The sequence below is a fragment of the Corythoichthys intestinalis genome, chromosome 3 (assembly GCF_030265065.1).
Source record: "Corythoichthys intestinalis isolate RoL2023-P3 chromosome 3, ASM3026506v1, whole genome shotgun sequence".
Lineage (NCBI taxonomy): Eukaryota > Metazoa > Chordata > Actinopteri > Syngnathiformes > Syngnathidae > Corythoichthys > Corythoichthys intestinalis.
In genome coordinates, this window is record NC_080397.1 from 27,585,726 (window position 1) to 27,600,694 (window position 14,969).

Consider the following 14,969-nt stretch of genomic DNA (forward strand, 5'->3'; position numbering starts at 1 on the left):
ACTGAAGGGGCTTACTCTATAAAGGGGAAACAGACAGATTTATGATCATTATTAAGTTATGGATGTTCATCTACAAAGCATTTGAGGCAAGACTTTGAGTCAAAAAGTTGAATAAGGTTGACTCACATTGAACTGACGTGCTGGGCCATCACGGTGTCGGGAAAAAAACGAAGTTGACAGCTATTCTTTGGAAAAAATGGAAGCAGGACTTGCATTCTCCACGCAGTGCATGCATGCGCTGTTACCTGTGCTTGTGAGCATGCTCACAAGCTGGAAGAGTCAAATCACCCTTCTTTCCATTGATGGCGACAAATTAGCTCTTTTTTGGATCATGCTATAACTTTGTCAAATCAACACTTAGAAATCTCAAACTAAGGGAACAGGTTTAGAACATTTCAAGTGTTCTCACGTCGTTGGCTGCCATTGACGGAGGTAGACGTCCAATTATTTTGACTGTGAGGAGCACCTTTTCACAGCAAAATACAGCAGTTTCTTATATGGTGGTTATTTTTCCAAACAGATATGGTAGAGTAACTGTAATATTGAAAAAAAAAATTATAAAAATTAACAATTTATGTACAGATATATATACAGTGTATATACATATATATATATATATATATATATATATATATATATATATATATATATATATATATATATATAATTACAGTTAAAAATTAATCCTAATTAATCGCAATTAATTGCAATTCAAACCATCTATAAAATATGATCATCTGATTTATTAATAAAATGGCCTCAAACCATTGTCCTCTTTAGACCGTCATAAAACTACAAAAAAAAAGTACACAAGCATTGCATTAGCAACAACGTTAGCCTAGCACGCTATACAGGTTCACTAAACATAAACAAAAAGCGTCTCATACAAAAAATATAACATTTCGGTTACTAACATAATATGTACATTCTTTACAACAACCATACTTACGGACAAATCTTGTCCAAGGATCATATAAGGACAACATTACAACGTAGGCGTCAGCTCGAGACGTCGTGCAGCCATATTGAACTGGCAAGAAAACAATAAACCATGTCGCAAAGCGACCACAAGAGTTCGCTGTTAGACAGCACAGAAAGCCTTGCTGTAAAACTTACCAAAAGGCAGAGTACTGTCTGAGCGGGACATGTGTGTTAATTGCGTCAAATATTTTATAGTGATTAATTTTAAAAAAATAATTACCGCCCGTTAACGCGATAATTTTGACAGCCCTAATATATATATATAGGCATATTGATAGAAAACAAATACAATGTTTGTTATGTGTTTGGAAATAAAACTTAATAATAATAATAAAAAAAGGATTCGATTACACAATTAATATTTATATTTTAATATCGCAATACATGTATGCATATTTGCAATTATTTGTTTCAACAGTTTCAAATTTTCTTCCACAAAAATTGGCAATTTGTTTGACATTTAAAAAAAAACTTAAATTACAGAATTGAAGAATACATAGAATATGTAAGTAGATTTTTAAATTGTAATACTGATGTTTTAAAAAAAAAAAAAACAGTCTGCATGAACTATAGCTATTACATTTTTTGTGTTTCTGTTAAAAATGACCCCCCCCCCCAAAATGAAACTTCACTCTCAAAAAAAGAAAATGCATTAAATCATCATCACTTCCAAAAAATAATTATATTTTAAGTGTTTGTGCATGTTTTTTGCAAAGAGGTTTGTCTTTCTTGGAGAAGAAGGTTTGGCCCTCCAGACTGATGGAGCACACCTGGGGTACAAAAATATAAATTATTCATTTTTCCTCGCAAATATTGCCGATGACTGGAGACTTACTCCGCACACGAAGCAGTTGTCATGCCACGTGTAGCCCAAGGCCTCCAGGAACTTGTCTCCCGCTTCTATGGGAAACTCGCAACCATGGCAACTGGTGCCAAACAAACTGTAGAAGTCTGTAAAAGGCAGTGATGTTGAAGTCATTCCGTCCATTGATGCGATAGACGTCCAATCCAGTTCAAATGGATTGGACTTTTTTGCCGTCAATGGCAAAGGTGACTGTTGACACGTTTGACTTGATCTCTGCTGGTTCCTGGGCTTACCTTGCTCACAGTAAGGCTCTCCATCCTCCAGGTGGAAGGTGTTATTTCGGATGGGCTGCTGACAGGAGGCGCACAGGAAGCAATAGACGTGCCAAGTCTGCTTCAGGGCATTGATCACTTCCTGGAAAAATCATTTAGGGAACTTTTAGGTGATATGAACTAAAAAGAAAATCTCAGATTCTTTCTAACAAGAATTCAATTTAATAATTCTTCCAGAAAAGCTTTTATTTGATCATTTTATTTTGTGAAATCCTTTACAAAAGTAACCATTAATTCCACCCTGGAGTTAAAACGCAAAACCTCTGTGTGTGAGGATTCGTTCATTCGCTGCTACCCCCCAATTTTAATGGATTGGACGTCTACTACTACTAGTGATAAACTCATTTAAGGAGTTTTAATTAAGTTTTTAAGTGACAAACTCATTTAAATTCACAGCAGAAAGATGACTGGACGCCATATGATTGGACGTTGATCACCGTCAATGGCACTCATAGAATTAAATAATGAATAAAAACAACTAAACCGCGAAAATGGACTCTTGTACACGGATGACATCAGATCGATTGGTGATGTAATCCATCCTCAAAAGTAATGGATGAAAATCTACCGCATTGAAAACTGCACTTAGTATGACTAGCATTATAGTAATAACTGTAAGGAACGTTTCTGACACAGCGTCCCCGTTGAATCAAAACGTCACAAGTGTACAATTACAACTAACTTAAGTCCCCCACTTTTTTCCTGCTTCTTCTGGGAGCTCATGACTCGGCTTAAAAATAGACATTCCCCACTCTGAAAAGTGTGAGAACACCACAGGGACCTGGAATCGATGAAAAATCTGCTGGGTCACACTAAATTGAAGAGGCTTAGGAGCAAAAGGGCGAGAAAACAGCTTCATAAGACGCCTTAAGCCGCTTGAAGATGTGTGAGAAACGGAGGCTTTGGGAGGCCCTCGAGAGCTTTGGAACACGTGACGGGTGAATATCGCTGAACTCTCGGCAGAGCTCGCATATCTGGGCTTCTTAGCCTTAAACTTACACCTGTGGCCTCATAGATTTTAAAGCTTAGCACACACAGGGCAGTCCGACGTCAACTCGTGGGTAAGAGTAACGGTACCTCTGGATCAATTCATTATTTTGTTAAAGTATAATCAGTTTGATGGAAACGCAAATCACAGATCACACTAGGGGTGTGATATATCGAAATGGTGATATGTCACGATACTTTGTATACCAATAGGTTATCGATATACAGTATGTTTGCCAAGTATCAATAGATCATTTAAAAAGATGTCCTTGTCTAATGAAGGAATCAACAATTTGGTATCAAAATTTTCCGCTACACCAGGTGTAGGCAACCCGCTTCTCCGGAGCCACTTTGAACCCTCTGATTATGCCCAGTTTTATATGAAATACATAAATATTTGACTATATTTTGTTTCTGGTGCTTGTAGGATTTAACAAATAAGTTTAACTTCCCTTTAGTAGGCAGATCAAGTCAGGCTCACTGTTTTGTGTGTTTGTTAACACTCATGCAGATCATGAAATCACCAACAATGAAATCACTAACCATAAGTCCTTATGCCATTCACAGGCGCAAAGACATGTGGTTTTACCTTCCAAGTTGCAACCATGACTTTACATAGTTAGTGAATTCATGACCTGTGTGAGTGTTCTGTGAATAAAAGTGTGAAAATTGCACCACAGAAAAATGTTTGAATAGAGCTGATGCAATTATATCAAAGGTCCATATGTGTGTGCAGTTCCCAGTGTTGTCTTTCCTATAGAAACTAGGTTGAAGCAGTTCCTTGACTGTTAAAGGTTGCCGACCCTTGTATTAGATCAAAGATTTCCACTGGCAAAAACATTGTGTAAAAAAAGCAAAAAATTAGGCATTGAAAGCAGTTACTCGCAATGTTACCAATCACTTCAGTGTTCTTTCCACTGAATACTTTTTTACTTATATTTGACTAATTTTTATGGATGATTACTTGTACTTTTACTTGAGTAATATTACTAGAAAGTAGCGTTACTCGCTCTCATTTTTGGCTACTCGACACAGCTCAGTTAATAATACTCACGCCAAGTATCTTGGCCTGACAGCGGCTACATGTGGGCGCAAAGAAATCTTCGTAGCAGTGTTCGCAGTAAACGCTGCCTTGCTCTTCCACGAAGCCGATGTCGGCAAGGGAGGTGCGGCAGTGGACGCAATTGAATTCTTCTTTATGCCACGATTTCCCCATCGCTAACAAAAATGGGCCCCTAAAGCAACAACAATTACACAACTGCATGGTAATTATGTACTGAATGTCTTCATGGTGATAGGATATTCCCATTTTTTTCTTCCCTTACCTAATGACCTTATTGCAGTGGGCGCACATGGGTGTGCGAGTCCCAGCGGGGTAGTGTTCAGCCATTTGCACCAGCGAGTCCTGGTCTTTAGGGTGGGCCCCAGGCACAGGGCGGACAGGGGCGGGACACACAGGCGTGCCGCCATTGGACTTTACGCCAAACGATGGGCTGATTAAACTACACTGTGAAATGACACCTGAGGGGAAGATGGTGAGACTTCAGTGAGCGTAGAAGTTAAAACAACAGACCTATTAGAAATATTTAACCCTTCAATTCCTCAATAAAAATTGACCAAAAGATACAAAATATACTTTAAAAAAATCTCAAAATGTGTGAATATCTCAAAATGTACATATTCTGTATACATTTACATATATGCCGGAAAACACTCAGGTGACTTGAAGTTCTGCTCTGAGACTCCCAATTTGGCCAACTTTCAAAATTGTCCAATATGCATGTGTGATACTTAATTGGAAAGAGCTTAAAATCTCAATTTTGTAGGGGAAGACAAACTTTAAACAGGAGAGCATTAAAAAAAAAAAAAAAAAAAAAATTTTACTGCAAAACCCTATCTGGAGGCGAGAGCACGCGAGAGCAGAATTAAAGACGCCATGACTTTAATAAGATATTATCGCGTACTTACCTTGTTTCGATCAAAAAGCTCCACGGAGCATGTAACACTGAGTGTCACGACACAGCTGTGAATGGCCACAGCTGGATTTTTTGGGGATTTTATGGGTGAAATATGGTCATATAACAAGGGTCGCGATGCAGAAATCGCAGACATCAAGACGTGGTCGAGATGTTCTTTTTCATATATTTTCCCTTTTAAATGTTGTTCTTCAATTTTACTTTTTTGGGATCGATTATTTATCATCTAACATATCGGAGAAAACACGATAGTAACGAAAAAAATACAGTAAAGCGATAGTTATGAGTAAGATATCCGTCATTTTTTTACGGACACAATTTTTTTCATTGTGACGTCATTTGTTTAACAGTTTAAAATTCTTTATGTGAGTGAATAATTTGTCGAAGTCGTTTTTTTTTTAAAACGAATATTAGATATCAATTAATGATTCTAAGCTAAAAATGACAAACATTTTGAAAAATAAATATAATTAATTATCTACGTTTTGTGGCGGGTTGAAACAAGCGGTTGTGCGACGTATGTAAACGGGGGTTTTGAGGGTAAAAAGGACAAATAAAAAATAGTTTGGGGGCTTTACTTGCCATCAATCTGGTATGGCAACATATAGACATATTGTTCTTTCAAACACAACAGTTCTTTTGGCTTAAAATACAGCAGTTTATTTTAAAGAGGGTTGCAAGGGCAGAAACTGCTTTTTCAGTCATGTCTGTGTTTTGCCCCATTTATATGTATACAAACATACCCACATACACACACACACACGCATACACACTATGTATAGTTAAACAATAAATAATTAATGAATAATAAAAAAGGAGGAATGCATTAATAAATTCCTCCATTTTACTTCATTTTATTTTCAATTTTATTTTCATTTTAGTTTTATTTTTTTAAAAATGAAAAAGGATACATATTAAATATTGTCTTTTTGGTTGATTAATTATTAAACATGAAGTAGATGCACATGATGGCAAGCCAGATGCAGAACTTTGGGCTGAGTTTGAAACCAGCCAGTGTATTTCACTCAATTTACTACTTAACCCATCCACCCCACTCCAAAAAAAAAAAGAAAAAAATAGGAAAACAAGCAGAAAAATGACTTGATTTACACTGTTGAGTGTGTTTTTTTTCCCTCATTTAAAAAATAAGTTAACTCATTGGCTGCAATAGAAGCGCAATCCAATTGGACTGGGGGTTAATTATGGTAAGATGAAGGGCGGGAAATCCGTACTACTCAGATTGGACTGACTTAAATACTACCATCATTGATAAAAATCAAAATACTCCCAAGAAATACTGGCTTTTAGTTACATTTTTCTCACTTACAAATCAGAAAAATGAAATATTGTGTTTTTTTCCTTCAAATTATTAAATACGATTCTTTCACAATTAAAGTGTTGTCTGTTTGTAGAAGTAAAGCAGAGGTCTCCAAACCCTCTTTTCTGAGGAAAGAAATGATGCATTTCGTGACTATTTTCCTTCCAGGTGCACAAGTTGTTTAACTTTTGCCCTTTTGGTCCACGCACGTACCCAGCAGGTGTTAAAAAGGCGGGCTAACTCAAAACTAAGAAATTCCACACTCATCGTAAAAAGACACATTCCACACATACTCTCAAACACACAAACAAACTCCAGTTGCTCAAACTGACACCTGGCGAAACATGGAGGCACAAAATGTGGATGGTGGATGGACACAGATGTGTAGTAGTGGTGTGCTTTATTTTTGGATTGAAATTAAACCGACCTGCCACAAATTTTAAATGCATCATCAAGTAGAGCTGCAAACTAACACTAGCCAGCGTAGACAGAAGCAGCACGGTAGTCTAAATATTTTGGTTCAAATGTATGGATAGCTATTTATCTACTAATACGATAGTACCTCGAGATACAAAAGCTTTGGTACACGAAAAATTCATTTTACGAAAATTTTTCCGTAGCTTATACGCTTCATATTACATAAAATCTTCATCATATGGAAGATAATCCGTACTGTAATAGCCAATAATTCATGCTCACAGCAATGCAATAATGTAACTGCTGTGTTATTTATCTTATTTTTCGAAGTCTTCTTTCATGAACAGGTTCATTTTCACTCTACCAGTCGCACAGGGTAGAGTACATTTCCTTGTATATAATGTCCTGGGACCCCATGAGTAATCCCATTGCACTTTGGGAAATGGAGTTGCAACTCTTGACATCACAAATGCATTTGACTATAAATGCAAACAAACAAAATATACACACCACAAAGTGCTACATAATACCTATGTATATGAAACTACAGAATATAACTTACAAGGCACAAAAAGCAAGATGAAATAGCAAGCAATGACTGCTGAATTTAGCTTGTCTTTTAGCACTGCGCATTTGCTATGAGCTTGGGTAGTCATGTGATAACGTCTGTAGCATGAGCCTAACAAATCAGTTAAACATAAGTGCCACAAGGGAGTGGTTAAGCATTACAATGTGGTGTTTTTAGAAGGGCTTGGAACGGATCAGGCTATTTACAAGTAAAACGGGATTCAGAATCATTATACCACAAGAAATCATCTTACGAAAGCCAATCCAGAACACGTTCATTTCGTATCTTGATGTACGACTGTACTTGTTACGAGAGGTAATACTAGTATTGGTACCAATACGGAACTAAAATCAGGAAGTACCAGGAAATAACACGCCAATGCCGTGCAATGTGTACTCCTCCAGATGTAGTCCTACCCAAAATGGCCTCCAGCGACACATGCCGTACTAAAAAAAGGAAAACTTGTTGCCCTTTCCAAAATGATAGTAGACGTCCAATCAAGTGGTTTCTAATCATCTTTCTGCTTTGATTTTAAATTACTTTATTACTAATTGGTGTCCAATCTATTCAAAGCGGGTGGGTGGCAGCGTTTGCTCATTTGTTCATTCGCTGCGAACCCTCACACTTCAAAAGGATGGGACATCTAATGGTGTCGATGACAGCAAAAGAGTAAATAGTAGATGCTATGAAATTGATAAAATAATCTTTTTAAAAAACGATTGAGGAAAAAGAGAAATTAAAATGCATTGACTTTGAAGGAAACGTCGCCACTACCAACATGGCTGCCCGGATGCCATTTTGGTAAGGGTGATGAAAGGGTTTTTCATGCTCCTGTCATGAATTGAAATGAGTTGGTCACTAGCAGCTGTCCAATACGTTTGAAGCGGGATGGAGGCAGCGAATGGACAGTCATTGGCTGCTGAGAGTGGCAGCGAATGAACACTTTACGGGCAAAATTTTTGTATTAATATATATACATATATATTACATATATTAAGTAAGCAAAATATCATTAATAAAGAAATATTATTGATATCGGAACCAATTGTGTTGACTGTGTATGTATTAATCACATACGGTTGGCAGGAGAACCAAATGGCTAACTATGGAGTGGCTGTAGGGACATCTTGGGGCTGATTTGTGGTACTACTATTGCATGTAGAATCCCAAAATGTTGTAAGTCAATAACAGGTCTATTTACAGCGATAGTGACAAGAGACATGTAACATACCGATAGAAAGTTTCCTATCGTTTTGGTGATATGTGTCGTCATATTATAAACCATTAATGTGTACACACATACATCAAAAGAGAATTACCCTGGGTTGTTGGGTGTGATTTGATCATGGTCTTGACAGAAGCTGAATTGTGGCTGCTAGGCTCTTGCTCTTCTTCACTGTGAAAAGCAAAGTAAACCATTGACATGCAATTGGACATATGTCAAGCCAATATTCATATTAAATGTGATGCATTTTGATTCCAAAGCTGTTGCTAGAGTATTTTGTTCCAAGCCAGACTAATGGGCATCACGCGCAGTATTATTTTTCCATATTATATTGCATCGCTACTGCTAAATCAGAATTGTAAATGAGAATATGATCTCAGGTGCCTTAGGACAGTGTTTTTTGTTTTGTTTTTGTTTTTTTGTCAAAAACAATGATCACCAATGGAGATTTTTTTTAGGTTGAAAATCACTCTTAGTAAATGGACATATTTTTGTGGGCGTTGAATGTGCCACTGAAACATTTCAAGAAAATTTGACATCTCTCGTTGTCAGAATCTGGTGAGGATCACCAACCCCTCGTTCATCAAGCGCAGAGAAGGGTAGAGTAGCCAAAAATTTGACTCAAGTAAGAGTAGCGTTACTTCAAAATAATATTACTCAAGTAAAAGTGAAAGCGTATTCTGTGAAAAGAATACTCAAGTCATGATTAACATTGTGAGTAACTGCTTACAACGTTATCTATAGAACTGTTACTTCATTATTATACTGTGTGCAGTAACTGTACTATAACATATGACATGATCAGATTAGGCCAAATAAAATACACGAAACATACGAAATTCCGACTAGAAATATACAGAAATGATACACCACCTGTCCAAAGAGCATGGATGCATGAATGCCTTCTAGTGGAGAAAATATTTCCTACAATAAAATTGAAACAATCATATCTCCGGTTTTCGAGTAATGTCTATGTCAAATAGTTTACGCTGATTCAAAGACGCCACTTCATTGAACAGGCCGCCGTAATCATAAACTTCCGACTGCAAGACTGACGGATTGGTAACGAGTAGTCTTGTGATTATTGTTGCTACTGTTGAGTCTCATTACTGAAACTGGTAAAGCCACTGTGGGCATCTCTGACAAAAATAAAGTCAACTCTAATATGTAGAATAAATCAAATCTACAAAAGTAAAAAGTATGGCGTGGTAAAACTACTCTTGGAAGTACATTTTTCACAGAAAGGTACTCAAGTAAACGGAGTATATGTAACGCGTTAATACCCACCTCTGATTGCAATTACGCCGCCGCTCGTTTATATTGTACGCCATCTGGGCCAATTAGGAGCAAGGTTTATCCCATTGATTGGTTGATTAACTAAGAGAGCTCCACTGTTCCCATTCATTAGCAGCCCATCTGGACACAGAATGAGTTTGTTGACTCAAGATACAGTATTGCAAGAGGAAGGATGAAGTGTGTGATTTTATCAGCACTGTTTTGTCGGCGTAATGCTATCACCATTATCTACTATATTCAATTAGTCTTATTACTGTGGGAGAAATGCATAGTCTTTGCCGGTGTGTTTATCCTGCGAACTAACCAACACACAAGGCTTTTAGAAGGCTTTTATACGTACCCAGACCCAATTTATTTCTTTAATGTACTGTAGTATTTTGGGATATAAATGAATTGAAATGTCATTCATTTGTTCTGGCAAGCAAAAAAAACCATAAAAAATGCAGTAACTAACAGTAAGAATATTAGTGACCACGTTGGGAAAGATCATTTTCTATGCAAACCAGTTCAAATTTCAGTTGACCGTTTTCAAAATGAGTTATGTCTAGCCATTGTTGCCATCTAATCATTTAAAAACTTAACTTACAAATTATTAGCTATTATCTAGGGCTGTCAAAATTATCGCGTTAACGGGCGTTAATAATTTTTTTTAATTAATCACGTTAAAATATTTGACACAATTAACGCAGATGTCCCGCTCAGACAGATTTAAATGACTGTTCAGTGAAAAGCTCACTTGTTGTTATGGAGTTTTGCCGCCCTCTGCTGGCGCTTGGGTGAATGACCATCTCGCATATTGCCTCAAACATATTATACAATGAGGCCGTTTATGGGCATTAAGAGTGAAGAGAATGCCACCGGCCGCTTGGGGGCAGCGCTGTTCCATACTCATGTTATTTCTTCAAAACGTGGGAGAATTAGTAGTTGTGAGACGTTTATGCTGTATTCACAATGCAACGTCAACTGCTATTTGTGCGCCACACATATTTCAGTAAGTTTTCTTTCTTTTAGTGGCAATTATGTGTCTCTTGTTGTATTTAGTGTAAGATATGTACAGATATATTTAATACAGTAAAGGCGAGTGGACACAGGCGTTCTTTGGACCGCGCCGTTTATAGACCCTACCCACCGACGTCACAAAATCACGTGATCGCTGTATTGTTCCGCCCCCTTGTCCGTCATTTTGTGTCTGTATTATCAATGGTCTCAATTGATCGAGCAATTTAACATGCATTTCATGGAAGACCCGGTGCTTTCGGATGCCGTAAACTCACTTGATGCGTTGCATAAAAGGCGTTATGTGGAAAAGCTTCAGTTTATCCATTCACCAGATCCATATTTGATGCCTAAATCGATGTTTTTCGACCCGCTGTCTCCGCCGTATTTGCCTGACATCTGCTAGCTACCCTGATATGCACAACTATCTTGTCCACACAAAATCAGCCTATTCTCACGAAAGTTTGAAAAACTTTAAGAGCTTGGAGGCTTATAAATACTTCGTTGCTGGTTGGGTGAAACAGGTCCACGAAAATTCGGCAGGAATCTATCTTGTGCTTGGAAAGGTGAGTTACGAAATTTTCAATTCAAAATCTTTTGTTCTTGCTAACATCCACTGTCAAGTCTAATGTATTTCATGTCATTTGTCAATGGAGTTAGGGCTTTTAATGTTTATATGGTTTAGCGATAGCACTCTCACTACATACATACATGTATGTTGTCGGCGATTAGCCTAGCAATGATCTTAATTGTGGTTGTCAGCCCAAAACCCTCTAAATATGTATTAAATGCATCTTACCAGATATAAAATGACTACTACATAATCTGTGGTAATCGTTTGGAGCCCAGTTTTCTTGTCGAATTGCAGCAGCCCATCTCGCTCTCTCCTCTCCGGGTCTCTCGGAATCTGGTAGAACTTCAAGTCTCTCCGTCTATCTTCTCTGTTATTGCAACCGACTGCCACACACGCCTTCACCATTTTGATTATTGATGTTAACGAGCAGAAAAACACGTCGTAAATAGGAGGAATGTACGTAGCCGTAACAGGTAAACACGATGTGTTGACGGACAATTGGGCGGCACCAGTCAGGAGGGCGGAGTTGTGACGTCACGTGGGTAGGGTCTATTGGCAACTTCTTCACAACAAACATACAGTGGGGAGAACAAGTATTTGATACACTGCCAATGGGAAATGCCAATGGGAAAACCCATTGGCAGTGTATCAAATAAATAAGTATCGTTTAGTGAAAGCACAACAAAAATAATATTCCTATCTCTCCAAAAAAAAAAAAAAAAAATTTCACAAAAAGAAAAGCACTTCAGCCTATAGTAATGAGGCCCTATTCTTAAACAACAATGCAAAATGAACTGGCATTCCATATCAAAATAGCTATGCAAAATACACGTAAAACTTTGATCACTCTATTTTTATTATTGTTATTTTTATTCTTATTATTATATTAACTCTACTTTTGATTGAAATTTTTACAAATTTTATTAAAACGAAAACATGAAGAGGGCTTTTAATATAAAATTACTATAACTTGTAACTATAACATTTATCGTTTAAGAACTACAAGTCTTTCTATCCGTGGATCACTTTAACAGAAAGAATGTTAATGCCGTTTGTGGATTTATTGTTACAATAAACAAATACAGTACTTATGTACCGTATGTTGTATGTATATATCAGTCGTGTGTCTTATCTTTCCATTCCAACAATAATTAACATAAAAATATGGCATATTTTAGAGATGGTTTGAATTGCGATTAATTGCGATTAATTACGATTAATTAATTTTTAAGCTGTAATTAACTCGATTAAAAATTTTAATCGTTTGACAGCCCTACTATTATCTTTTAATTATTAGCCTATTATTGTTTTTAAATATTAATTATTATTGTATTTCATATTATTTTAACGATTGAATATATTTGTAAGAAAGTAAATAAACACAAAATGCATACAATTAAAATGTATTTTATGGGTTTTTTTAGGTTTCATAGTACAGTGTTACCTCGACATACAATCGCTTCGACACACGATCTTTTGGACATCCGATGTAAAATTTGACTTGCCATTTGTCTCTACAACCGACGACATGCTCGAAATACGACGACATGACAGCGCCGCAGACGGACGCACGGCGGATTTTCTTGTGAGAGCAATCAACACAGGTTCGAAGAAGGTTAGTGCAGGTGGTGAAAGAACGGAAAAGGTGACGATTACCATTGAAATAAAGATAGAAATGATGGAAAAATATAAGCGTGGAGTGCGCATCCGTGAACTGGCACAAGAATACGGCCGTAGAATGTCGACAATCTCCACGGTCCTCCTCCGACCTCCTTTCGCCAGTCTTTGTAAGTTAAGGTGACTATTATTATTGTGGTAAAATCGCCTACGAAATTGCCAGCTTCGTCAGGTTTTTATCATTTTTGTTCAGAGGTTGTGCAACCCAACACACCTGCTGTCCTCCACAGTTGATGGTGTTCTCAACAGAACATTAAAAGAGAAAGTAAATCTCAACCGCACTGTCACGTCAGCGATGCGGTGTGTTCAGGTACAGCACGCAAAACAAGTCCACTACATTAAAACCCGATTCGTTACATGAATACTAGGAATGGGAATCGAGACCCGGTTCCTATAGAGAACTGGTTTTGTGCGTTTCAATTCAATGGTATAGTTGGGCAGGATTCTCTTATAGATTCCAATTACATCACATTATCGTCATGTTATTTACGCGTGTTACGTACGCTCAAGTCAGCAAGTAAGGCTGCGTAACTATTCAAAAAGTGACCTATCACCGAATGGCTTTACGTTGATTTTCACAGGCCAGGTCATTAGTCATGAGACTACTGGGGATTTTTCCCAAAAAGTCTATTAATGGTTCTATCGTATTCCTCGTTGAATATAAGAAAAATATAACATATATGCTTCTAAAATAATCCTGAACGATTTTATTAGCAATTTTAATATTCATTTTGGTCGGTAGTCCACCAATCAGTGTTTTGTTCTGAAATATTTGAATTTGGTTGGTCGTAGGGCCAATCTGACAAATGATTTCAAACAAAAGTATGTACCTCCGCATCCGATGGTGGTATTTTTGTGTTGCTACGACTAATGGAAGTGGATGTTCCAAATTACTTCCCGAAATACACCTGACGACTACAGCCAATCAGCGTATTTTCGCCCGTTATTCGAGATAGGATGGTCCCAAACCACTTTTATTCCATAGATTGCCCCAACTATGTCAAGGAAGTTAACAAATCCAAGTTGACGGAGGATTATGCTAAAATTCCTCTCATATTGTATGAAATCCAACCGTCCTTATGTAATTACACCAACCTAATTATGAACTTGTTAATATTTGGGACAACAAAAGAGATTCGCTGCCCATGCTGTCTGGACTAGCTGAACACTTTCTGTGTGTGCAGGCTTTCTCCACCCCATCTGAGAGGGTGTTCTCCACTGCTGGAGACACCATAAGCCCAGAAAGATCACGTATCCTACCTGAAAAAGCAGACATGCTTATTTTTCTGCAAAAGAATTGTTAATTTTGCACATTTGCACTACGCACAGTTCTGTTGTATTTGACAGTATTTATTACTATTTTTTTTAGTACTATCAGCTCATAGAGTGGGGCAAATAAGTATTTAGTCAACCACTAATTGTGCATGTTCTCCCACTTGAAAATATTAGATAGGCCTGTAATTGTCAACATGGGTAAACTTCAACCATGAAGGACAGAATGTGGAAAAAAAAAAAAAAAAAAAAAAGAAAATCACATTGTTTGATTTTTAAAGAATTTATTTGCAAATCATGGTGGAAAATAAGTATTTGGTCAATACCAAAAGTTCATCTCAATACTTTGTTATGTACCCTTTGTTGGCAATAACGGAGGCCAAACGTTTTCTGTAACTTCACAAACCTTTCACACACTGTTGCTGGTATTTTGGCCCATTCTACAATTTTGTCTCTGGTGTCCTTCGACAGCTCTTTGGTCTTGCCCATAGTAGAGTTTGGAGTGTGACTGACTGAGATTGTGGACTTTTATACCAATAATGATT

At 37.2% G+C, this 14,969-nt stretch overlaps 1 protein-coding gene across 3 annotated transcripts in view; it reads right to left on the minus strand.

Annotated features, from left to right (window-relative positions):
- Positions 1-1,648: 1,648 nt before the first annotated feature.
- Positions 1,649-14,969, minus strand: part of pdlim5a (PDZ and LIM domain 5a) — a 66,573-nt gene continuing 53,252 nt past the window's right edge. For all 3 annotated transcript variants that reach the window (XM_057832825.1, XM_057832824.1, XM_057832823.1), the window contains 6 exons: positions 8,704-8,780; positions 4,431-4,626; positions 4,160-4,340; positions 2,080-2,200; positions 1,817-1,932; positions 1,649-1,751 (listed from right to left, as the gene is read on the minus strand). In XM_057832825.1, the coding sequence (XP_057688808.1) occupies positions 1,662-1,751; positions 1,817-1,932; positions 2,080-2,200; positions 4,160-4,340; positions 4,431-4,626; positions 8,704-8,780 (781 nt within the window). In that variant the 3' untranslated portion in view covers positions 1,649-1,661. The remainder of the gene's footprint in view (positions 1,752-1,816; positions 1,933-2,079; positions 2,201-4,159; positions 4,341-4,430; positions 4,627-8,703; positions 8,781-14,969) is intronic.